At 40.4% G+C, this 26,710-nt stretch overlaps 1 protein-coding gene across 1 annotated transcript in view; it reads right to left on the bottom strand.

Moving 5' to 3' along the window:
- The window catches only part of LOC138037257 (uncharacterized), a 162,934-nt gene that overhangs the window by 124,422 nt on the left and 11,802 nt on the right, over positions 1-26,710 (bottom strand). The window contains exons 9-25 of the mRNA XM_068883226.1: positions 21,195-21,400; positions 20,625-20,812; positions 20,019-20,338; positions 18,510-18,650; positions 18,179-18,214; positions 17,111-17,314; positions 16,974-17,066; positions 16,163-16,192; positions 15,567-15,905; positions 8,013-8,345; positions 7,423-7,819; positions 5,644-6,059; positions 4,837-4,950; positions 4,212-4,614; positions 2,670-3,088; positions 1,942-2,058; positions 1,043-1,272 (exon numbers count right to left, since the gene is read on the bottom strand). Of these exons, the coding sequence (XP_068739327.1) occupies positions 1,043-1,272; positions 1,942-2,058; positions 2,670-3,088; positions 4,212-4,614; positions 4,837-4,950; positions 5,644-6,059; positions 7,423-7,819; positions 8,013-8,345; positions 15,567-15,905; positions 16,163-16,192; positions 16,974-17,066; positions 17,111-17,314; positions 18,179-18,214; positions 18,510-18,650; positions 20,019-20,338; positions 20,625-20,812; positions 21,195-21,400 (3,986 nt within the window). The remainder of the gene's footprint in view (positions 1-1,042; positions 1,273-1,941; positions 2,059-2,669; positions 3,089-4,211; positions 4,615-4,836; positions 4,951-5,643; positions 6,060-7,422; positions 7,820-8,012; positions 8,346-15,566; positions 15,906-16,162; positions 16,193-16,973; positions 17,067-17,110; positions 17,315-18,178; positions 18,215-18,509; positions 18,651-20,018; positions 20,339-20,624; positions 20,813-21,194; positions 21,401-26,710) is intronic.

Consider the following 26,710-nt stretch of genomic DNA (forward strand, 5'->3'; position numbering starts at 1 on the left):
TAAACTACAATGCTTCCGGAAGGTATTACTAGTTCACAAAAGAATACTGTAATAACGTTTGTGTATCAAGGAAGAACACGACCAGAAGAAGAGACAAGACGCCAGTGACCTTGAAGCTAATTACTTTGCGACCAAAGTTGGTCACTCGACGGATGCTGATTGATTTTTAAAGAGAAGGCAATTAATTCATGTGTTCATAGAGGTTTGAGTAGGAAGCTCCTGCATCAAGCATGACGGATGAGGCAGCTAGAGCACTCTGATGGTCACCGTTGGCCGTTATGCCACGATCAAATGGAGAAGTCAACATCCCTTTTCCCCCCTCCCCGGCGTTTGACTATCTTCTGTTCCGTGGGAGTGGGGAATTTGACCTTTGCCTGAAAAAAGTCTTCAAAGGAATTTTGGCTGCGTAATATGTCTTTTTCATACTATAGAGTGAATACAATATGGTACGTTTTCACACCACCATTTCATTATTGTTAAAGCTCTGAAAGCCGTACATTTCTGTTAGAGGTAATCAACAGACCCTGAACAATTTAAAATACATGCAGTCGTAAACGCTCTGGGCTCTGTTGTTGATTAGTATACAGTACCCTCGTTAAACAACCTTCGCCGTGTTTCGGAGTTATAGCAGCTTATGCTTGCTTTTTGACATTGTCCGAATTCAAATTTCAAGTCACTTTAAATAGTTTCAATATTAACGTTGTGTTCTTGTAGTAGCTCAAGTCTGGTAAAAATGGCATCATTATATAAAGGTTCACGAAACACGTGTTATCATGTCTATACACAAGCTTTATTAAAGACGGCAGGAGCCGACGACGATTGTTCTTAAGTGGGGTATGACAGACATATTCGACTATAGGGGAGGGCATTTGAACAGCATTGTGGCCCGAGGGGCCGGGAATTTGAACGATCCAAGCTTCAAAAGATCAAATAGTCGGTGTTTTCCAAGAGGATGGGTGAAGGAGGGGGGGGATGGGGGATGTTGAAGAGAAAACATTTTTATTATTTTCGCGAGTGTTTATATCAAAACACCTTGTTATACCTCAACTTCCCCAGTGTCAAGACTCATCCTGTTAATTGTCCACTGGGCGTGATCACTCCAGAATATTATTCTCTCACGGAGGTCAATGTCAATGGCTCCAGCATCCGCAAGACCCGTCTTCACAGTCTTCACATTGACGTAGGTGTGATTGTAGGTCTTCATGTTAATGCACTTGATGTTGTTTTGGTCAATAAAGTACATACTTGGTTCGTGGGAGCAACCATATTGATCTAGACAATTGTGAGAAGGAGAATATAATTTCTTTTATTTTAAAATAATGATAATGCGTTTTCAATTATCCAGATTGGAAAGGGTAGACAGTAAAACTCCGTGTCATTCAAAACTGATTTTGGTATCTTTTTGTTTTTGTTTTTGTTTTTTCTTAACAAACCGGCATAAGAAATCATATTATCATAAGTAAGAAGAAATCAAGAGCTGGGTGAAAGTAATGTTACGCAATATCCACTGCCCCATGATGTTGGCGTTGAATAAGACGCTTTTGTATTTACTGACTACCTTGGAAGGTCGAGTTTGTAGCTTTAAAATTTTAAGATATGCGAACAGGAATGTTGAATTGGCGGATTTAAATTAAGATTGCTTAATTTCTTAACAGGTTTTTGTTTACATATATCATCAAATTCCCATAAATGACCTAAAACTAATTTATGTCAGTCAGTAAGGAGATATAATATTAAGATATTGGGAATGAAAAGGGTAAGGTTTTCATTGCGAACGCGAACAGGAGTTTTGATACAACTCTAAAATAGTCGCTGGACAGTTGGTTCAAATTTCGTATGAAACTAGTCAAGTTGTAAAGCCCTTTTTACAAAATAAAATTGTATTTTGATGATCTCGTAACCGTCACATCGCTACTGTTCAAACTGTTCAATGAAGCTCACCAGGCACATGGACGCTCTCAACACAACTGCCATCGTTGTCGTCAGGACATGCGCATCTATAACCTCCTGGCTTTATTAGACAAATATGACTACAAATGTCAACACAAGGATGACGAGCTGAAATAGAAAAAAAAAAACCCCTAAATGTTGTTATACATTACATCGATTTAGAAAAAGTTGCTTTTTTCAGCCCAAGATAATGAGGGATGACAAAGGAGATCGTAGAAAGGAAAGAGTGACTGGGCAGTATAAAGTTCACTATTGGTTCCAGAGCCTAAAGATGTAAGGGAAGTTTTTCCAAATGGTGGAAATTTGTATCTCCTTCTACAGCAACAACGCCACCGAATGCTTAAGTAACAACAAACTACAGTAACTGAGCTACTACATTTAAATTTACTGTTCGAAAACCCTTCAGTCTTTTCGGACATTTTTCTTAGATTAAGTGAAATATCCGTAAAATGCGACTGAAAACGTTAACGCTACTGATAATAAAGAGGTTTTTAAAACTTGTTTTAATGCAGGTGATGACATCTTTCGCAGCGTATTGGCATTGTTCAGTTAAAAAAAAAAAAACACGATCCTAAGTTGGAAACATGCGCATATTACCCTATGAGGAAGGCTGTTTTACTCTTTGGAACTTGTCCTGAAAGCAACCCGGCCAGTTCCGCACAAAACAAGCAAAAGCTGAACCGGAAGTGTTGAGAAAATTAGTAATTCTTAATACTTACTGCGTGGTTTAGGATCGCCTTTGTTGATTACCATTCCTCTGGGACTGTACATTCCATTAGCTATGATTTCCAAATTGCCATCAAACTCCGTCTTATTAATCCGATACACATTTTCAAAAATGTATTCATTCCAATAAACAAATTGATCGTCAACCTCAACATCACGAGGAACCCAGAAGAGCCAAAAGCTTGTAAGCATAGTTTGAGGAACACCAAGTCCAGGTAAACTAAGGTCAACGTACAGCAAACTTGAAAGCCAGTAACTGACAAAATAAATTTTATTTCTTTCAGCATCCAACGCAAGACCCTGAGCATCGTATTCATACCCCGATTCAGTTCTCAAGTAAACAACCTTCCTTCTAAATTCTCCGTCCATGTGGGTGCTTTCAATAAATCCATGATCCGACCAATATAGCAACCTGCAACCAAAGGATACAACTTTGAAACAGCGTGGTGAAGAAAGGAGAAAATGATCATTTTACAATACTACTACCCTACCACTACTACGACCACTACAACTACCACTACCACTACCATTACCACTACCAGTATTACCACCACTACTTCTGCTGCTGCTGCTGTTGCTACCACTACTACTACTACTACTACTACTACTACTACTACTACTACTACTACTACTACTACTACTACTACTACTACTACTACTACGACCACGACGACCACCACCACCACCACTACTACTACTGCTGCTGCTTCTACGACTGCTACTACCACGACCACAACCACAACAACGACCACGACCACGACCACGACTATGACCACGACCACCACCGCGACCGTGACCGCGACCGCGACCACGAGCACTGCCAATATCACCACTACTGCTGCTGCTGCTGCTACTACTACTACTACTACTACTACTACTACTACTACTACTACTACTACTACTACTACTACTACTACTACTACTACTAATACTAATACTACTACTACTACTAATTTTAATATTAATGATAGCAATAATCAGAACGATAATCATAATTTTCGTGATAGTCGTAATCATAGTGATCATCAAACTCTCTTAGTGTGAAGCTTGTTTAGCCAGAAGCGCACAAGCACTCTACTATTGTGAGAAAAATAAATTACATCACATGGAATTAAGGTCAAATCAAATATTGTTTTTTTTTTGAGGAGAGGGTAAGATCAGAGTACCTGGAAAAGAACCTCTCCGATCAGAGTGGAGATTAAACCCTCGTACGACATTGAGTCTGGGAATGGAACCCAAGGACCATTGATGGAAGGCGAGTGGAAATTGGAAATTAACCACAGTGTTTATGCCTGGTGCGATTCCCCCGGCTCAGTAATATATGTTAGCTCCGTTTGCTGGTTTTCTACTACGCTGCATCGGTTTTTTCGTCTTCTCCATGATAAACCAACTCATTCGATGCACTTAATTTGATTTACTTGCTACTGTGTTTAACATATGAAAAGCACGGTTGTCATAAAAGACTTGAGAGCTTACTAAGATTTTTATCTGTTAGTCATAGGCAGAAAAAAAAAATCATTATCTGTTTTTCTTACCCTCGTTTTGTATCCAAGGCGATGTCGGAAGGCGATTGGCCCAGATTTTGAACCAACACCTTTGAATTTTTTCCATTAAGGTTCGTAACTTCGATTGTCAGATTGCCTGCATTTATCCAATAAACATTTCCCGCCACGAGATCTAGGGCCAACCCAGAAGGAGAAGAGACCCCAGAACGAATGACAGTCTGGTTCACACCATAAATAGAACTACGCTGAACTTCACCGCGATAAGTATCTGTCCAGTATATGTAATGATTGTATGGATCAAAGTCTATTCCGTTTGGATAGGTTAAGTTCAATAACATCAGGTCTCGGATCAGGATGTCATCGGTAGTTAACGGAGAATAGTTGATTTGTTGGTAATAGGAGTCGGCAACGAATACGACATCATCCAAATCACCTAGAGGAAAGTAATAATCAATTAGCCCAATTGCTCTACGACGTGGGAATTATTACTATCATCATTGTTCAATCATTGTTCCTTTTGAGGAGAGCTTGTGTATGTTACTATAACATTATACAAGTAGCTACAGTCGTGTCAGGTAGGAACAAATTTAGATACGTCTTACAATCGCCTGTCTTTTATGTGGCAACGAATGGTCTGGCTTTGTCTTAAACTTACATGATGTCCCATCTTCGCCGATCTTCATTCCTATCTCGCACATGCACGTTCGGCCACTGGGATTCAACACACACAACTGAGAGCACCCTCCATTGTTGAAGCAGGCAGATTGCTCTGCAGAATGAGAAAGAAATAAAATAAAAAGTAAGTACGTACATACCATAGTTACCAAAACGGTGTGCATACTGATTACTTGGGACACCCTCTACAAGTATAGTGAACCGATACCTTTGTTTTAATGAACGAAATGCCAGCGCAGTGGGCATTTCACGAAAATTAAGATACATTGTTCATTTCCAACATCAAGTTTTTACATGAAGTTTATAAATGTGTAAGATGAATGATCCTGGTTGAGGATATTGGACTTAAACCGTTGGTTGCAACATGTGGCCTCAAATATCAGTCAGCAGGTAGTTGAATTTGGAATGCATTGGTGAACCATTTACTTCCGACTCTTTCGTCTTCAACTCGCACTTTAAATATACATTCATTTCGTTTATCGAGTCGTTCACGGGAACACATAAGCCCAACAAATTGACGTGCTTACCAACTGAGTGGCTTCATAACTCAGTTGGTAAGCATTGCAACGGCAAAGCATAGATCATGGGATGGAATTCCGTTGAAGCCACATGACATTTTATGGTGTTTGTGAGAGGCAATTCTTTAAATTGTCCAGATATGTGCGAAGATCACTTTGCTCTTTTAATAAAAGGATCGTCACTAATACTTCTGTCATACTGTCATTAAATTGAGTGAACTAGCGTCCACCAATAATCGAAATAGGGGATGAAATCCGCATTTAGTTACCTGGTGCTTGAGACGCACTGGAGTTAAAAGCGTATATACCAGATGGATTCCAGAATCCATCAACCATCATTTCCGGCATACTCTCGCTAGTCGCCTTGGCCATGAATATAGTTCCCGAAAACTCCCCGTCACCCTCAGCAGTCCAGAAAATAGTATTGTTGTAAAATGCAAGGCCTCGAGGACCATGAAGGTTTCCAGAGAAGAGTGTGCGAACCTCAAGAGTACCCAGGTGAATGTATCGTATCAGATCATTTTCTTGATCAGAAAAGATCAGTCGGTTGCCGGGCTTATCTAAAACCAAGTCAATGAATGTCTGTACAGTTCTGGTGAAATTGGCAAGAGCCATTATGTTTCCACCATCCATATCTGCTTTATATATTGTCACGATTGGACCAACTGAAGAAAAATACATCAACCTTAAAGGACAGAAGAAAAGTAATGTATTATTCACATTTATGAGCAGCAATTTTGTTTGTTCGATTGCTTTTAAGTACAGATACAGGGTTGTTCTTCGTGTTAATGACAAATAACTATGTTTAGTATATACTTAACCAGTGGATAGCTTTGAACGTGCGCTCTGATTGGCTACTCAAACTCCGAATATTCTCTGCTAGTCACCTCCGAGCAACTCGCGCGGGATTTACGCCAGAAAAAATGTGGCAGGAGCAAATGAGTTACAATCATCTTTTATGCTATATTATCCCACTGTTTTAGTATATGGCAACTATTCACCTCAGGATATTTACCTCACCAGTTCACGGCTCGGTAAATATCCACCACAAGCCACCTCCACTTAGGTTAATAGTTGTTAATTGTCCCAACTTCTAGAAGGGCTGTATCTCTATTCAGTAAAAAACATAAACGATCATCATCATCATCATCATCATACCATTATTTAATATTAAATCTTCGTTCACTGTCTAAAATCCGAACCCGTTATTGGTTAAAATTGATCACGTGAGTTCCCGTTACCTAGCAACATCCAAGTTGCAGAGTGCGTTATTACAATAACGCATAAAAACTGTGCAGTGTTCTTCACTTTAAACGTATGTACATGTATCTAAAATATTCATTCTTATTCAGTAAATTTAAGATTCTTGGCCATTGAATGTTCTTGTTTTCATTTGTTTTTCTTTAGTTAATTGTTTTCTCATTCAAACAGGTCGGGCGGGAAGCCATTGTAAGTCTATCGCCAGTAGTTAATAACTAAAATTGAATATTAAAAGGGTTAGAAAGTGGCAAATAAAAAATATAAATATATGTTACTCTGGTGTTTGAAATATAAACTATGTACAATAAAAAACGCTTTCCGACGTTTCGGTTGTATTCAACAACCTTCACCAGGGGAAGTGAAAGATAAAACTTACACTTGCTTACTGTACTATGAACTCGAAATTTTCAATACTGCACTCAGCTTCGCTTCGTGCAGTATTGAAAACTTCTCGTTCATTATACAGTAAGCGCGTTCGTGTATTTGTAAACAAAACACTCACAACAGTCTCTAACCCGTAAATAACCACGTTATCACATTCATTACAAGGACAAGGCGGTGAACACAAAAACATCAATAAAATAACTATTTACTGATGATGTACAATTATGACAAAACTATAAGTCAAATAATTCATAGACGGTTTGTTTATTACCCCAGACAAAATTGGCGATTATCCGTGAGGTACCAAACAAAAAACGAAAATAAGGAAAGCTGATTTCCTTCTATAAAATACAGAGGAAGATTCTAGATCAACAGTACCTGTTAGGCGAGCATTCTATTCTTACCCTGAAGAGCTATCCAAAGCTATTCCTTGGGGTGTATCTACGTCAGCTAGGGTTGTTATAAAAGGACTGTTGATTCCTTTAACTCTGATTTTATTTTGGCTCTCTTCAGCATAATATATGTTCCTCCCTAGGCTGTCAATCTCTATACCCATAGGTTGTCCTAGCCCTGACAACACTAGTTGAGGAAGGCTGTCGTTCAAGCCGGATCGTCGAATGTTTCCAATTTCTTCGGTCCAGTAAATTTGTCTTTCTCTTGGATCGTACGATACTCCGATTGGGGAGTTGAAAAAGGAAACTGGAAGAATCGAGGGAAGTAAATGCTTTTGCAATGGCAATGACATCATGTAACACACTCGGCGACCTCTTTCACATGCAAGCAAGAAGTCGTTAGACGTATCTGCAACAGAACGTTGTTACGGATTAAATATCTCGATGACGATGGCGATATCGCGATACACTGATTGCTTTTTCTATAACTGTGGACCTGTGATTATAGTTGTAAGTTCGGTTGAATATATTTTAAAATCAAAACGAAGTTGAACAAAGGAACAGCTGTGATAATCATCATTTCAAAGTTGAGTTGTACTTACCGAATTTTTCAATCGTCAGATTCGAGCAAATTACAGATGCATCTTCATGGTGGATACAGTTGTGGTCATTCCATCCATTATGGGGACAATCCACAATGGAGCTTTCATTGCCAATACAATGCACGTTATCCAACCATATATGTCCATTTCCAACGCCAAACAAGCTGTATTTCGGAGCAAGATGAGCTCTTCCGTGACCAAGTTGACGACAAACGACTTGTGCGTCATTAAGATCCCAGTAATCATCGCACACAGTTCCCCAGTATCCATCGTGGAGAACCTCCACTCTTCCTTCTCCGGGTCTAAAGCCATCAGCTAGCCTCACAATTTGATCTAAAACAAAATGTAACGCTGATGTAAACTGTTTTGCTCAATCGCAGTTTCAGAAAGGAAAGTAGGAAAAATAATCGTATATTTCTAAGATAGTCGATGATGACTAGACTGGGTTTCTTAAAGTCGTTTTATTGCAAAGAATATAAAAGCCGGCATATCGCGCGCACACACTAGGCGATAAGTCGCTGCGACTCATCGCGCGACCATTTCCCTTGTGTGACACGGTTAACTTTATGAAAATCATTGTCGCTGCGGCAGAATTTTGTCGCTGTGATTAGTCGCACGAATTCAAAACAGTTTGAAATTGTGCATTCTTGCGAATAATCACAGCGTCAAATTGAAATAAGGGTTGTTGCACCGTGGGTACTCTTCCGGAAACAAGTCACTGCGACAAAATATAAATGAACCAACGAGAGAACGACATATGGTGAGCCATATTGAATTAAAAAACTAGTTCACATTCCCTCTCATACGAGACCACTTTGTGTGCACCAAACAGGCGTTGTGTTGCAACGACTTCTTTTGCAAGTAGTAAACATGGGGCAACTTGTCGCAGACACCTTTCACTGCGACTTATCGCCTAGTGTGTCCCGGCCTTAAGAAAAATTGATCAGGGCAAAATAAACAGTACTGCCCACCAGAATATCCCATGTGTTCAAGAGTCGCGTATTCAGTGAAAATTCGTCAACATGTTGGCATCAGTCGGGATTACGTATTAAAATAGAATTGGCATTTGTTCCTAAACTGTTTTTTTGCTGTTAGGTATGCGCGGATTCATTGATTGCCGTGATCTTTAAACAAAGACTTTTCAGGTTGACCATTCTATGGCACTTTCGCTTGTGACTGGAAGCTCGCCTTTGTGCTGCCATTACTGAAAGCTGGAAAGGAGGATGCTGATTACAAGAACTTTCGCCCTGTGAGCAACCTGCAGTATGTTTCCAAGCTAACAGAGAAGGTGGCAGCTGCCCAGTTAATAGACCACATGGCCATCATCAGATTGCATCTCAAACTCCACTCTGCTAACAAACTACACCATAGCACTGCGTCTGCCCTTCTAAATGTCAAGAATGACATTTTACTGAATATGGAAGCACAGAAAGTCACACTATTGATACTTCTCAACCTTTGATACGGTACAACACGAGGTTCTCCTGGATCGCCTGAGGTCGAAGTTTGGGATCGTTGAAAATTCACTGAAATGGTTTAATTAAGTCCTACCTTGCTGAGAGATCTCAACGTGTTGGTGTGAATGGAGGACTTTCTAATATCTTTCCGTTTGAGCATGGAGTTCCATAAGGTAGCTCGCTCCCTAGGCCCTTTGCTGTTTACAATCTATACGAGCAAGCTATTCGATGTCTTTGAAAGGCACTCTACAGATGTTTACTGCTATGCGGACGACACTCAGTTTTATCCTGCCTTCTCCCCAGATGAGAGTGAGCAGGAGGCGAGGCAATGCAAAGCTGCATTGATGACCTGCGCCAGTGGATGGTCCATGACCACCTAAAGCTGAGCGACGATGAGACTGAGTTCCTTCTCATAGGCACCAAACATCAACTAGCTAAAGTTAGCATAGGTAGTATTACAGTGGGTAATGACGTAATCCAATTTGATACATGCATTAGAAATCTAGGCTCGTGGTTTGACTCCACGCTTAGCATGTCTACACATATCATGCCTGCGGTGCAGCTTTCTATCATCTGCTCAATATTCGCCGCATCTGTAAGTATCTTAGTACCGAGGATACCAAGACCTTAGTGCATGCGTTCATCACGTCGCGCCTAGATTACTGCAACAGTTTGTTGTATGGTCTTCCCGCTTGTCATCTGCATAAGATACAACACGTCTTTAATGCTTCTGTAAGGCTAGTTTGGTGTGCGCCATGACACTGCCATATCACGCTGCTACTTCTTGACTTACACTGGCTTCCAGTTAAGGAGCGCACCCTGTATAAGGTTCTCTTATTTGTATTTAAAGCGTTTCATGGCATTGCGCCAGACTACATTACCAATCTAGTTGAGTTACAATCTGGGTCCAAGTATACCTCGCGATAAACCAATAGTCGTCTCCTCGTCCCGTTCAAACGTAAAACTAGGAAGACAATGGGCGACCGATCGTTTGCAGTGGCTGCACCTTCACTCTGGAACTCACTACCACCTGAGCTACGCACAATCTTGGACCTTACCTCGTTTAAGCATCAACTCAAGACCCATCTCTTAAGGGCTGCTTTTATTAATAGAAATATTCATCTCACTATAGCTTTTATTCGCAATACTATTATTAAAAATTTTATATCTTACTTACATACACCTCTTATTATAAACTTGGATATTTAGATAAGTGTTATTACTATTACAATCTACATTTTTATTGTCACTATTGCATAGATCTTTATTTTAGACATTATAATGCGCGAATGATCATTGTATGGGATGCGTGGAATAGAAGTATTAAATTATTATTATTATTACTATTATAATAATAATAATAATAATTATTACTATTATTATTATTATTAAAGATGACTAGACGTGACTTTAGTCATCTCTTAGGTTAATTATTGATGGCTTTTTGAGCATCAGTGAATAAGAAAATGGTGGTCAGTGTAAGGACGATTGACATTAAATCCTATAATAAAGCATTTAAATCAATGTGGGTTTAAACTGACAAACGAGGAAAATAGAAGCAGAAATCTTTGGAGGAAACCTTGGCAAAAACTATCTACACCTTATCAAAATAAGCGAAAAAGGCTAGCCTGCGATGTGAAAAACGAGGAAAATGGAAGCAGAAATCTTTAAAGGAAACCTCAGCAAAAATTAACTACACTTTATAAAAATAAGCCAGAAAGGCTAGCCTGTGATGCGACAAACGAGGGAAATGGAAGCAGAAAACTTCAGAGGAAACCTTAGCAAAAATTATCTACACCTTATAAAAATAAGCGAAAAAGGCTAGCCTGCGATGTGATGCGAAGAGTATCTAGCAATTGCATGACCGACAAAAAAATTAGTTTTATAAACAGAGTTGATAATGTAAATTGACCAACCTACAGGGATTCTAAAAGCTGACGTTTCGAGCGTTAGCCCTTCGTCCGATTCGCTCTGACGAAGGGCTAACGCTCGAAACGTCAGGTTTTAGAATCCCTCCACGGTGATCAATTTACATTATCAACTCCGTTTCTGTATACTACTTCCCCACCGACGCAGCACCACAGTTTCTTTGGATACTACCCCCTTTTTCTACAAAAAAATAGATACTGAAAGACATTCACTGTTCCTTGTTTAGTGAATAACTAGAGGAGCATATAAGCAAAGGATGCTTGCCATGAGGTTCAGAATGCTTTCATACACCAGATAACTGTCGACTCTTTGACTGTATAGCAATCAGCTACAATTAGACCTAAAAGGAAGTTTACTTGCAATTAATGCATCCCTATATTTCTCGACTTGTCTAAAGTAAAGGAATAAAACTCAGGAGCGACATCATGATGTCGATAGTCTGAGTGCCTTTGGTAACCTTTCTATCTGTTGCTACACGAGCACTCAACGCGGCAAGTCATCAACGCAGATAAAATCGCAAAGCAATCTCACTCAACTGTAAGTATCTCCAGATAACCATGAATATGTTGTCGCTAAGACTTGTTAGGGACGAGGGCATAATCATTCCCCTAGTTGATGGTAAATGTGCATCGCAAGCCATTTGGCGGTGGCCCTGGAAAGGCTCAAAGGGAATGGCTATAAGCCACATAAATGTACCCTGCTGTACGACACTTCAAATAGATCCAATGCACTAAAATAGGCAACTCATTATTAGGGAACAACAAGGCACTCCAATAATATGTTCTGTGAGGATGCAATATATAAACTTTATTAAAGTGTCAATTGTATTTAGCGCTGGAGCACTAATTGGGGGCACTGTACAGAAAGCAAATCAAATCGTAGGCTGGTTTTGGGGGGAGAGGATAAAACCGGAGTACCCACACGAAAAAAGAGACCTTGGAGCAGAGTTGAGAACCAATAAACTCAACGTAAATGTGATTGAGGCTTGGTTGGTTACAACGATCTTTTCAGTTTAATCAAGATGGCGGTTCAACAAAAAACAGGATCACACACATGGTATGCGCGTGCACATGCAATATTAGCAAAGCTGCTGGTTAACACGTGCGGTATGGCACCCCCCCCCCCCCCCCCCCAAATACAAGTAATAATGAAAAAAAAAGTCATAAGTCAAGTCTATCTGGGGGCCTTCACAGTCTAAGGGGATAAACGTCTGCATGGTGTTTCTGGGCTGCTAGTTCTGTCCTTACACTGGCTGTTTGAGGGGTGGCTAGGTGGGGTACTCATATCTTGGTCCGGGGTCACTGCAAGCCACTACAAGTAGGGATCAGTGGTACTCTATTATAGGTCGATTGTGTAATAGCCGGAAATACTGCTGGGTTTGGCTGAGTCGTCCGTCTTATGGTCCACCGTAATGGCAGACTCTCTGAGTTGATCGATATGTCGTGGGTAAATTGTATAGGAGGCGACTCTGACTTCATAGGACAAGGGTCCAGAGTGGGCTGTGATGACTCCAGGCACCCACTTGTTTACTCCACGGTAGTCTCGGGCATCAACTGTTTGACCTACATCCAGCTTGCTGGTAGGGCTTTGACTTGATCTAAACTCTTGGCCCTGCTGTTTCTCTTCCACTCGCTTCCTTGTGTTGGGCTTCAGGACATCTAGTCTTCTCCGGATGTTTCTTCCCATAAGGAGTATGGCTGGAATTTCCCCCGTCGTTCTATGTGGCGTTGTTCTATAGGACAGTAGCAAGTTAGCCAACTTCTGAGAGAGAGACTTTCTTTCAGGCATTGTCGCGCGAAGAGCTTGTTTGAACGTTTGTACAAAACGTTCAGCCAGTCCATTTGTAGCTGGATGGTATGGGGCTAGCCTTATGTGCTTGATACCATTGTTCCTCGTGAATGCTCGGAATTCATTTGCGATGAATTGTGGTCCATTGTCACTGACAAGCTTTTTGAGTAAACCATGTGCGGTGAAAGGCTTTCTCAGTTCCTCAAGGGTTCTGGTGGTGTTTGTCGGGGCCATCGGAATAACCTCAAGCCATTTAGAGTGCACGAACGTTTTCTGGTCTTGGGGCGTGAACGACTGCATCAACTTTCTCTTGAATTTTGTGTAACCCGTCTTGATCCACTACGTGTCCACAGTAAGTGATCTTCTCCTGAAATAATTCGCACTTCTCACGGTTTACTAGTAAGCCATCTTCGTTCAGCCTCTTCAGTACTTCCTCCAGGTGGTCAAGGTGTTCTTGTTCATCCTTGCCTGTGATTATCACGTTATCCAAGACACAACTTGTTCCTTTCCTGTCGCCGCATATTGTCACGGTACCATTTGGCTTAACCACTGGCACAATAGAGTTCACTTGCCCAGTCTCTGACATTTTACCTTGTATAATATTTCCTCTTTTTCCAAGTGTTTCAGCTCTGAATCTACCTTCCGTTTCATGGCGTACGGAACGGGCCTTGCTTCGTGGAACCTTGGTTGACTACCTTCCTTCAAGTGAGTTTAGTTTTCGCTGACTTAGGTGTGCCAATGTCGTCCTGAAACACTTTGTTGTATTTGTCTAGGAGTTCCTCTAGCTTCCTTTGGGTGTCTTGAGTTGGCTTCTCTTTAGCAATAGCACAGATGAGTTTCCAATCGAGTCGGATCTGTTGTAGCCAATCTCTTCTAAACAATGCAGGTCCCTGCGTTTTCATCACATACAATGTTAAGTCTTTGACGTGGTTGTTGTATTCCCCACGAACATGCAGTTTGCCCTCCGGTGCTATCTTCCTCCCTGAGTAGATTTTCAAAATGGCCTCAGTCGTGACCAGGGCTGTGTTTGGAAACATTTCCTTGTATTTCTGAACAGGTAGTGTAGATACCGTTGAACAAGGGTCCAGTTTCATCTTTAGGGTTTGGCCGCCAACCTTTGGGGTAACCCAGATAACGTCACAACGTCATCAACTGCCTGGTTAACAACGTTGATTTCTAAGGACCCGATCAAACTGTCATCATCAAGCTCATAACGCCATCTCAAAGGAATGTAATTTCCAATTCTCTTCCTATGTTAATCCTCGACTGGCGGACTGTTGACCCTTTCCCGAGCGGCAATCGCGTTGGATGTGTCCCACTTTCCCGCATTTCCGGTACGATTGGTTAGTAAAATAACACTGGGTTGCTGCGTGTTCACTGGAACCACATCAATAACAATGAGATTTCGTGTCTTTCGCTGCCGCTTCCAGCGCGAGGGCAATTTCCTTTGCCTTGGCCAATGATAAACTGGGTTCGTAGAGCAGTTGCTTCTGGATAAGCTCGTTGTGTAGTCCACACTCAAGTCGATACCTTAACGAGTCATCTAAGCTCGTTCCGAACTCAGAACACAGTGACAATTTCCTCAATTCAGTCAGGAGAGCACTAATGGTCTCACCTTCAAGTTGGCTTTTTCTGTGGAAACGAAATCGCTCTGCTATAAGCAATGGTTTAGGTGAATGATGTTGCTAAAGTGTTTCCACGATATCCTTGAAAGAAAGGCTGGATGACTTTACTGGAGCACACAGATTTCGCAATAATCGGTACGTTTTGTTTCTCATGAGGCTAAGTATCATTGGTACTCGTTTTTCATCTTTAATGTCGTTGGCAATAAAGTATTGTTCAACTCGTTCAACGTATGCGTTTCAGTCGTCGCTAGTTTCGTCCAAGGCTTCTATCTTTCCAATCGGCATCGTGGCAGAGGTTCCAATTCTTTTCTTTCCTCGTCGCCGATCTGTTGTGTCTCGCGTAATGATTCAGACTTGGTTATAACACAACGATCTTTTACTTTAATCAAGAGGGCGGCTCAACACAAAACAGGATCACACACATGGTATGCACGCGCATGTAATATTAGAAGGCCGCTGGTTAACACGTGCGGCATGACAACGTGTGACGCCAATTCAGGAAATCGAATCCGGGTCAGATTGATGGGAAGCGAGTGCTCTCACCACTGCGCCATCCCTGCTCCTTCGAAGACAATACGCTCGGGATCTCACCTAGTCGACGAACAGCAAAGACGCCGCATTGCATCACACTGGTTCGATTGCAAAAGGACGATATTCTTCATGTAGTGAAAGGAAGGGAAGAGCTAAGAAAATCGCCAACTCTTAATAATATTGTAATACCGAGATAAGCATGCCAAAAAAAGTTAATCGTTTACCTGAGCTTTGCGGAGTATACTTGCAGACCACTCCGACGTCTTCCGCATGATAGCAATTGTGACTTCCCCATCCGCCATGACGGCACTGAGCAATACTCGTTTCATCACCGACACAATGAACATTATCGAGCCATATTTGACTTGGAGTGGAGTAATCATCATACCAGGAACAACAATGAGTGCTCCATGCCCCTTGCGAAAAACCCAGCATGCGACATATCACGTTTGCCTCATCTATTCCCCAGTAGTCGTCGCAGATAGTTCCCCAGGTTCCATTAAGGTACAGCTCTACTCGTCCTTGATTAGACGTTGGTCCATCCCTCAAACGGACTCTTAACTCTAAAATAAACAAAAAATTATGGCCTTATTTCAGTACAAGAGAACGTCGGAATTGAGGGTTTACTGGTGCGTGCCGAGCTTACTTTACTAAGGACAGTTTAAATGTCAACAAGTGGTTGGAAAACGTATCCGTCAAACAAAAAAATAAAACATGACAGCTTTTAGGGCAAAAACGTTTGAAAGTAAATATGCCTTACAATGTCTTTCAACGGAAACTTTTATTCAAAATTTTAAGTTTACGCCTTTCTTTAACTTACCGGGATGGGGGCCAGGTGATAAGGTTGGACCTAGAAAGTAAAGCAAGAAGAATAGTTGTTTGAAGAGGTTTTTTTTGCTTTCACAATTCAGTCGCTTTTTAGTTTTATATAAGATTAATAAAACTCCACAGAGACATCAATGCATGATATTATGAAATTTTGTGAAAAGGTTGTCCTAGAATATACAATCGGTTGCAATGTTCTGGTTTTTTGATATTACAGCATGAAAACAACAAAGAAAACGTTAGCATAAGAATAAGACTTTATTTTTTTATACTTTAAGGTGGTCAGTGCATTTTGCATTTAGTCTTACAGCTAGTTTTCGGGTGGGCCACTGTAAAAAACTAAAAAAAGATAAAAGAAAAGGAAACAACTCAAAAGCACAAAATATAAAACTATTCATAGTTGAAAAAAATCTATAAGATATATGGCTTTTTATTTGTGTTACACACTTATGTAATCTTTAATGTTCCTCATTGCATCCTGCAAAGAGTTTCAGAACTTCGCTGCGTAATATCTCCAGGGCTGTAATGAATAAGTGATCAAATTATCCTTGGGCAGATCTTGTTCTAACTTACCTCTGTGATTGTCTTAGGTACAGCTCAAGTTTAGAAGGTCAAGAAGACTGACTTGTCCGACATTACAAGTATTTATTTAATTGTCAAGTCAACATGAATCAGCGGCTTGAAAACTCCGGACCCCTTCAAAAAATCATACCCTAAATGTCGTTACTTCGCAGGTCAGAATAGAATCCCTCTACTCCTTAATTAAAAGCCTAACTACTACGCTTTAAATGGACAATTTGCCTTACTTTCTGACAGTGGAACGGAGCCGTTAAGGCAAATCACTCCCGCATCCTCGTAATGACTACAATCATGGTTATTCCATCCACGATGCGTGCAGGCTGCGATGGTTTGTTCATCACCACGGCATTTGACATTGTCCAACCAGATCGGGGACGAATAGTCAACTTCCCAAAATAAGCGTACCTGACGGCATAGCTTGCCGCGGAATAATTAAGCATTCTGCATACAACTGTGGCCTCTCTGAATCCCCAATGATCATCACAGATTGTTCCCCATTGTCCCTGATAATAAACCTCGACGCGGCCTTCATGAGAGTAGTTGGAACCTCTAAGACGTATCACAAGTTCTACGTGAAACAAAAAAAACCCGTTCATTTATAACTTGCAAACATGGGGAGTAATGGGTGGGGGTAAATTGAACAAGTGCTCACCTCTTCGTTTTGTTGCCTTTTCAGTAAATGAATAAATACTCCACGAAGAAAATTTCATTCCTTTGTGTGTTTTTGTGACGAATAGAGATAATTGGTAGATTACACATGTCCCTGAGGCAGATGGCTAATTGCTTGAAGGACTTAAGTCTCTTCATTTAAAAATATATATCATTCTCGAACATATACACCTTAAGCATTATAGCCATGATATTGTTTGCTTTAACACGATGTCAGTAATTGAGGTGGCTTCGTAGTCATTGACCCTTTGTCAGTGTCGGACAGCGGCGATCTAAATTGCACATCGTAGCACCACTCTGACCACAACAGATAAAAATCAAGACCAAAATGAAAACTGGAAAAAGACGGTTTGATATTGTGAGATTCTAGAAGTGGATGGAATCTTATTAGTTATCATATGTGTGCAAATATATGCTTTCTGTCAGCATCATCTTTACACAAAAACATTTTAATAATTTCAGTGCTTTCAAAAATTGCTTTCCCCTTTCTCCTAACCATTTAATGTTTGGTTGCCAATGCTCGAAAATGGTTAGTGATCGGTGGCGAGATCAACACCTGTGGCCAAAACAAAATGGACTAAGGTGTCTGACCTGTTCTCGCGAGAGAATTCAAGGATCGACCTATTATTTACTATTTGAACTCTAGTTCAAGGTTCTCATTTGTATTGCGCGGCGGTATGTGAAAACAAGACCCTTTGATGTTCCTCAAATATAGAAAAAGTCTAGCTATCAAATCAACCGTTACGCTAATGCAAATATCTACCTGGCACTGGTGGAGGAGGTGGAGCTGACGGGCCATCTTGGGATGAAATAAAGAAGTTAGTACAGAAACGAGGGACATGTCATTATCAAACTCAATGGATTCAAGCACCGCTCTCATCATATATTTCCATCTGGTAACCTTGTGCGTTTTCGTTAGCCGCAGCTACTCTGCGCAATAACCAGAGAAAAATCATTTCTTGCTAGCACGGTGCACACCATTAAGCTTTTGAGAGTAATAACAAAGTCTCGTGAGATTACCTCCTTAGGATTTTAGCGTACATGATAGAGTTACCGCTCTATCAAGAAAGATTGACGAGAATTTTATCATTAACCTTCACAGGTCATGTTGTCTTCGGCTCTCAGCTGTAAACCATTTGGGCATGCGCATTTGTATCCTCTGGGCTCCAATAAACACAGATGACTGCAGCCACTGTTGTTTACACCACGGCATGGAGGACTGTGCATCTGTGACGCTACAAAAAAATGGAAATAGGTTTAGCCTCTTGCAAATGAGGTAGAAAAATAGGGCCGGACCTACACTTAACCAAGTGAGACTCATTCGATCGAAGCAGTATTGACATCAGGACATCGAAACCTCGAAAATAACAACAACAACGACAACAACAATTACTTCTAAAAGTATAAATACCAAAAAAAGCAGAGCTGATGTGGTCGTGTGAAAAAAAATGAAATTACTTATTCTAATCAAACACATAAGATCATCTAAAACTGTCACTTTTTTATAATCAGCCCCCATATCATTGCTTGAAACGATTAAAAAAAAAAAGACGTCGGTCCGCGTGCGGGCTAATTATAAAGCGAGGCACATTTTCGGTCGAAGAACAAGCTTTGGAGGGATCTCCAGAGTTGCAATGGTAGCAGTTATGCACATATACGATAAAGAATCCATACGTTACCTAGAAACTACATCGCATAAATATTGTTAAAAAAAATATACTGCCGGACAACATTATAGGCAACAAAAGGTTACCGTCTACTGTTTCCGGTAAAATCCACTCTCAGGTTGAATCCGTTTTTACCTATGTTAAATTGATGATCCTTACTTTACCTGGGTTGAGTACGCACTCAGATAAATTGAAGAAACTTTTTTTTGCAGGCTAAATTAAGCCTACAGAAAAATTCAAATTAGGGTCAGGTTAGGATTAGTTTTGGTTATTATACATGGATTTATTATAGAAAAGTAATTATATATAAATAATGAAAAGAACTGTGCTGGGTTGAGCATGTTTGTCGTCGTTGTGTAGTGTTGTAATGCTGAGACTGAATGGATAAGTGTATGAATACAGAAACCGACAAGAGAATACGTATTATTAAGATGTGTTTAGATGTGTAAGACAGAGCTTGAGGGAAGGTAAAGGTATTTGGTTCACCAGTTTAACCTAGGTAAAAACGGATCCAACCTAAGCCCGGATTTGACCAACAACATTGACCCCAGTACTAGCGTAATCGCAATGAAGGGTTTTTATGACAGTAATCATGCAGTAATAATTAAGACCGTGCGCTCATATGGTTGTCTCCTAACGCTAAAATGCTGGCAATTCCTTTGAATAGTTCTACAGCTAAAGAGCTCGCAAGAACATCAAAATGGTGTGGAGAAAAAATAAGTGTTCAATTAAATAACGGAATTATCACTTAATAAAAAGAAACAACACCACAAAAACAAAAGATTTCATTCGTTCTTACCACACACTATTGTTTATTAGCTAATAAAAACCGAGAATTCTGTGAGTAATTGCATCGTGTTAAGGGTTAGTTCACCCAATCAGAATCAAGAAATTTTGTGATGCATGTTATTTGGTACAAAACGGTAATGAAATTACCAACTGGTTGTCTTGACTCATCTGAGACTACAACGCCTGTTAAAAGAACATCCGAGAGATGGCCAAAGTTCTGCATCAGCAGTGGACGTGTTCTGTTAAACCACTGAATACTTTGGCTGTTCCAGTCAACCCAATAAAGATTGTCACCATATAAGGCAAGATCAGCAGGGAAAATGTTTTCACTGATGTAGTGTATAGTGTCAACGTTTTGGCCATCAAGGTCTGCTGAGTCTATGTAGTTATCATATGCATCCATCCAATAAATGCGTTCGGCGTCATAGTCAATGACCACACTCATAGGGAAGAACACATAGAACCAACTGTAGCCCAAGGGAAATATATTTATTCGATGATTGCCACTTAAATAGGCTCGCTCTATTTTTGGATCTGTTAGGCCCAGTCTGTCCAGAACATGTACCTTGAATGACAAATAAATACAAGATTAAACCAATAAAAATTGTATGGAAACAACAGAGATTAAAGGCAATTTTTAAAGTTTACCGTCAGAGGTTAATAATATATTTGGCAAAGGGATGTCTTAAAAAAGATTACATTTATCATAGCCTTTCCTGGTGAGTGAAACAAGTTTAAACAAAAGGTACCTACCCTGACTTAGGATCTACGGCAATTCCTCGAGGGTTATAAACTTCCGTCGTAAACAAGGTTTTCCTATAACTTCCGTCAATCTTTGCTACTTCTATCCTCTCAAACAGGTAATCAGTCCAGTACAGCAATTCACTTTCCCATTCACAGGCCAGTCCATCCACCTCTCCCAGGTCATCTCGTATAAGTACCTTTATAGAAAAAAGAAGGGATGGATCCTTAATTTATGTCAAAACAGCCGGCTCGTTGACTCTGAGCAGACGTTGTGAGTCCTCTGTCGGTTACTCAACTGTTCAAACTAAGAATCCGAACAGAATTTACTCTCTCGAAATTTTACAAAATGCATTCGGAAATTTCATAGCATCCATAACAATGAGAAATACAGAATGCAATGCATGGGATATTAAAACAATTTATTTTTTTGCTGGGTGCCACTGATCTTGCATTTACAGTATAGTTGATCCCGACAAGAGAAGATAGTTAACAAAACGTCTTTGTTAATTAACGTAATTAAAATACAGAAGCCGAGAACATTGTTCATTACCCTGGTTTCGCCAGTAACAAGATCCATACTGTTGATAGTAAATGGGCGTAGTCGCTCCAAAATATTATGCCTTTCTCATGGTGGATGTCTATTGCTCCAGTGTCTGTAAAACCCGTCTTCACAGTCTTAACATTGACATGGTGGAAGGTGTAATTGTATGTCTTCAGGTCAATACAGTTGATACTGTGCTGGTCAATGAAGTACAAGCTGGGATCCTCCGGACAGCCAAAGGCACCTACAGGTAAAAGTTTATTCGCTGATTTTGAATTAACATGGCTGCTTCTCTGGTTCTTGGCATGTTAATCTGTTCACGGAATACTTGGATTTGCAAAGAAGCCATCCTTTTTGAGGATCACGTTTCAGAAAATCTACAAATCGTTCATTCACTCATTTCTTTGAATATTTCAAGCACAGGAAACGCGTTAGGAATGCAAAATACGAAAACACAATAATAAGGGCCTCCTAGTGACTACATGTTCCCTTGTTCCGTAGATAACATCGAAATTTCTCCCTTGCTTCCAAGAAACAGCTTAAAGTGCACATGAACAGTAATGGTCTAAGAAGCATTTCTGTACCACAACAATTTAATTTATGTTACGAGAACACATCTAAAATGCGAAGAAAGCTCTTTTATTTTTAAGGAATATATTGGACAAAGGCCTGGGATCGAGTTGAGGATTTTGATGCCATCAGTTGTGTAAAGATTGCAACTTGTGCGAAGATTCAGTGCGGTTGTGAGCGTCTTTTACTTACGATTTAAGCGGCAAAAGTGCACACAACAATATAGAGTATTTCCTAATCTTCTTTATTGGCAGTTGTAGTTGGGTTATTTTTAACGAAGAACAACAATTTGGCGAGAAATCCACATCGGGCGAAGTTTTGCGGTGTCTTTACACCACTCCAAAGCCAATCAGTTGTATTTATAGTTCTCGGAATTCAGATTACAGCTCTCCTCGTCCGTGGACTTAAGGATCTCTCTAAGAACCTGAGTAAATTATCCATTTGTGTACATTGTATCATTAAAAGACGCGAGGTATCTTTAAAATTTGAATTTTATTAGGAAGGCGTTTAGAATTCGAACGTTGGATGACTAGATGGTTTTCACATATTCTAAAATCAAAACGTGAGGTCTCCCGCATCTTTATCTATACAAGGTTGAAGATGACCTAGAAAAAAACCTTTTTCAAGTTACCAGTTGCGCAATGTTTTTGGTTTTGAAAATACAGCATTTTAAATTTCCGAATTGTCACTTGAGTAACACCAGACAATGAAATTCGTTTTGATTGGAAAAAATGTCTCTCGTTGTGATTCTCCGCAGTTTCAACGTTTCAAGTATATTAGGTGTGTAAAACTCATGTGTATTGTCTCGCAAGCGAAAGGTTAGCAGACTTGGTCAAGTTGTTTATGCATTGGTGATCATTGGTCTTCTACAAATTCATGTTCTTGGCCTTTTCCATTGTACGGCTTTGCATATATTTTTTATGGCGCGACAGTGAACACGATCTAGTAGGCAGTTTAATTTTTCGGTTTCATAACCATTCTCCTCTATTAACTTTAAACGAAGTCGATCGAGAGCAACGGCTCACCCGTGCAATAATATCAATTCACTCTACGCTTTCCTTCGCTCTCGATCTGTTGTAATCACTGGTTGATCTTCCTTTCCTTTTGTTATGTCTATGCTCAGACATATCAGCTAGATTGACCAAAACACAGCTCCAGATCGAAGTCTTCGTAGGTTTGAAACTGGGCTGGTGTTTTTGGACAAATGGAAAAAAAGATTCATTGATATACCTGGCGTAAACCTGGAATTTCTGCACAACATTTTCGGCAGTTTCGCCGATTTGTCTTGTGGTTTATATTTGTCGCTGCAATCTAACCCAACTGATGAACTCATGAAGACACTTTAGGCTGTGGGGGAAATGTCCCAATTTTTTGGCCAAAATGCCGAAGTTCGTGCTGCGAAAAAACTCACTTCGGCGTTTGTAGGAAGATTCTAATAACGAAATCAAGCAAAGCCTGAAATATACAAATGGTGGTGAAATTTCGAGTCATATGCACTTTAACTTTGTTTGGTAGAGGGTCAGGAAAGTTTACTTTTGTCAAGTTCCCCTGTTCCTAGAAATTCTGTTTTATGTTCCCTTGATCCTCAGAAATATGCTTTAAGTACCCCACATTTAAAACGTCCACCCCTCCGTGTATGACAATACGACCATTATCACGTGACCATATGCTCAATTTAGGGCTCATCATGGGGACCATACTCCTGCTAGTTTTACAGCATACCCTTACATCTTTGAATCTATGTTATGGTCAGTTGACTCCTGTCAAACCAAGGCATTCCGCTGACCAATAACACGTATCGCGGGCTCGAGTTTAGAACTCGTCAACGTCAGCTGTTTTTTCTTTCAAGTTGACCGCTAAACAGACACTGGTTTTTCGATTGGATCGCAGGTCAAGCCGTTCATCTTAACTTAATTTTGAACCCTTTTCACTGTTACATTTTCTTATTACATAATAGTTTGCATAGCAAAATCGGGTTGTGGGCTTGAGGCGTCTGTGCTCTGATATGGCTTTAAAACTCACGTGATTCAAGGAAAATTATCGCCTAACAGGTGAATATCCACAGTAAATTTCACTTCGCTTCGTGATTCATACGATATCGTTTTTTTCGCGTGAAATTACAAGTTGGACAATGCATTTTTTTTAAAGAGAAAGCGCTCAAGGCGCGAGCGCGGAGCACCATGGTTAAGAAAATATGGCAACCCATCGATTCCAGGAAATCTGGATTGAACTATGACGTAATCACGCCACCGTGCATCCATACGTCCATGTCGTAGGGTGTAGTCACTGTATTGTTAGGTGTGGTTGTTAGTGTGTTTGTTGTGTGTGTTCTCTACGCTTACTGTTGCGTCGCGGGTTGTAGTTGTTCTTATTGAAAACGTTGTCTAAGTACTTATGTTCATCTGCTAAGCTGTCGTGTGAGTCACAACCAGTAGCGCGCGTCTTGTTAAGATCGTATTGCTGTAGCTTTGGTGAAATACAGTTGTAACTGATTTGTTAAGGAGGTCCTGTTGTGTGTGGTTTTCGGTGAACGCGTCGTCTGCAGTCTGTCGTTTTCACGGGTGACCAATCAGCCAAGAAAAGAAATATACAATTATCCGCAATCTTCTTGCTAACTGAATGTCGTCGTTTTGATGAGATGTTCATGAAAAACGTTAATTCGTCTCTTTGTGCAGAGGTGTGAAGTATTGTCAACGAAGCGTAACCAAAGTGGTATTGTTCGCTTTGTTACTTGCCAGGTTTGTCCTCCATGTTTTGCAGAACTTTCGGCAACAACAGTGGAAACCGGAGAACCCTTAGCGTGTGTTCCTCACCCTACATCAAAGGAACCCTCTAATAGTATCCCAATGATCCTACAGTCTTACAAAATCCGTGTTTCTCACAGGGAACCCATCACTACCTAAGGTTACGAAAACTAGTGACCTTACGTCAAAGACAGAGTTTCAACCTAAGGAAAAGCAAGGACAATTTATATGATGCAAATGCTGGCGACTGCCAGGCCAGCTTATATAAGCTGAGACCGGCCGAAATTTGAGCGTTAGACTCACCTGAACACAGACAAGCTATTAACAACGGTGACATCAAAAATCACATTGCTGAACACCATCTGCAGACAACCACAGAATTGACTGGGACTCTGCAACACTAATTACTACCAACCGGATCGTACTTGAAAGCTGGTTATCTAATTTATAACAGACACCAATAACCCGATGCCTACAACTTCCCGCATCAACAACAGACCAAACCCCCACCTGTTTACTCTATCACAGTACTGCCAACGTATTTTCGACTTCAAGTACAGACCTTAGACCGTTTAGACTGATCGAAATGCACCAATCACTGTTTAGTCTTCAGAGCCAGTTACATCATAGGCTCAACCTAACAGTCCACCAATAACATCACGAATAACTTGACCAATGACTCCCCCTGACTCTGAAGATGAATTTCCGTGCTTTCGCCTCAGTTTTGTGCTGAAACGTCAGTCAGTGTCATCTAAATCAGTCCTTGTCAGGACTACACTCATCCGCGATCGATACCTTTACTAAACTATGGTTCATATATTGTAAATTAATACACGGCGGAAGTCAAGTCAATGCACGCAGTGGAGGATGGCGTGGTGGGTTTTTTATCTCACTTTGAGCGAGGCTTCGTAAATTACCTGGGGCTGTTTTACAAGTAACAAGACCGACTTGTCACATTGTATTGCATCTTCATGATATGGCAATTTTTTGTTTAAAAATTTCCTTCCAAGTAATTTCACATAAAATATAGAAACTTTGGATATCAAAAGAGAGCCTTCAGAGTGCCTATGACGTAGTGGTTGCTCGGAAACACGTAGAAATATCTTAACGGAGATGAAGTCATGCGCACCACTTGACGCACAACCAAATTATTTCCGGCTGAGACAAGAACATTTTGCTAGGATTCCCCGTAGATCTTTGGCGGTGGGCGAATCCTAATAGTTTTTACATTCATAACAAAGGAAGTTCTAATCATCCTTATCATTTCATCCTACAGTTTTTCTTTGCACATAACGTAAAAAAATGGCCTTAAGGTTAACGCTGGAATCATGTTTTTTTCTGAGAAAGGCAGTCTTGGTTCAAATAGCGACTTTCCCAAAGAGCTAGAATTCTGTCGCGAATTTCTGACACCGCTAACTTAACCTTTGAAAAAACAGACGGCACGGCTAAGCTGTTTTTTTTTTCTTTTTTTTCTCTGAGAACAAGACAACAACTGAATAAACTAGTTCAAACTAATGAACTTCACAATGTCCACAAACCGTTAACTTACTTGTTTAATTTTTACTTGAAGTAGACAGCGGACTTGTGTTTCGCTGAAACCTGGCAAGGCTAGTATCGCGAATCGCCTAATTGCCCATTTGCAAACATAAAATATGATCCGAGAAAGAAAAGGGCACTCACCCACAAGCAGTGTTATCCAAGCAGGATAGAGAGGTAAGAAATATAACGTACTTACGTTTAACGGAGATTACTGACCATTTTACCGAGTAGATTAGTGTTTCCCTAATTATTCAAATTCCGAACTATGCTAGTAAGCAAGGCCCGTAAAAGAGAAAGCTGCATTTGGTACAAGATATTGCTAGGCCAGCCTCTTGCAATACTGAAATTGAGCTCAAGTGGATTCGCACTCCAAATTCTCTTTACTGAAGGAAAGTGTACAACTTATGTCCCGTACGGTTTTCACCGGGATGATGTGTCAAAATGTTTCCCTACCTTGAAAGGTCCATGTTAAGATTACCACCCAAAGCAACCCAATGGGGGCTCAAAAGCCACCTTTGGAGCGGCAACATCACGATAAGCAGCTGCAAAGAAAAAGAGCAGACGACACTTTGCTCAATGGTAAGACAAATATACTTTTCTTTTACTTCACTTGAAAACTGTTCCAATTTTTGATCCTACTGTAAACGGGCATTGCCAACGCTAGGAGCGCGCAATCTTGGGTGTTCCGCAAATTTCAATTC

Source organism: Montipora capricornis, chromosome 2 (genome assembly GCF_036669925.1).
Source record: "Montipora capricornis isolate CH-2021 chromosome 2, ASM3666992v2, whole genome shotgun sequence".
In the NCBI taxonomy this organism is placed as follows: domain Eukaryota; kingdom Metazoa; phylum Cnidaria; class Anthozoa; order Scleractinia; family Acroporidae; genus Montipora; species Montipora capricornis.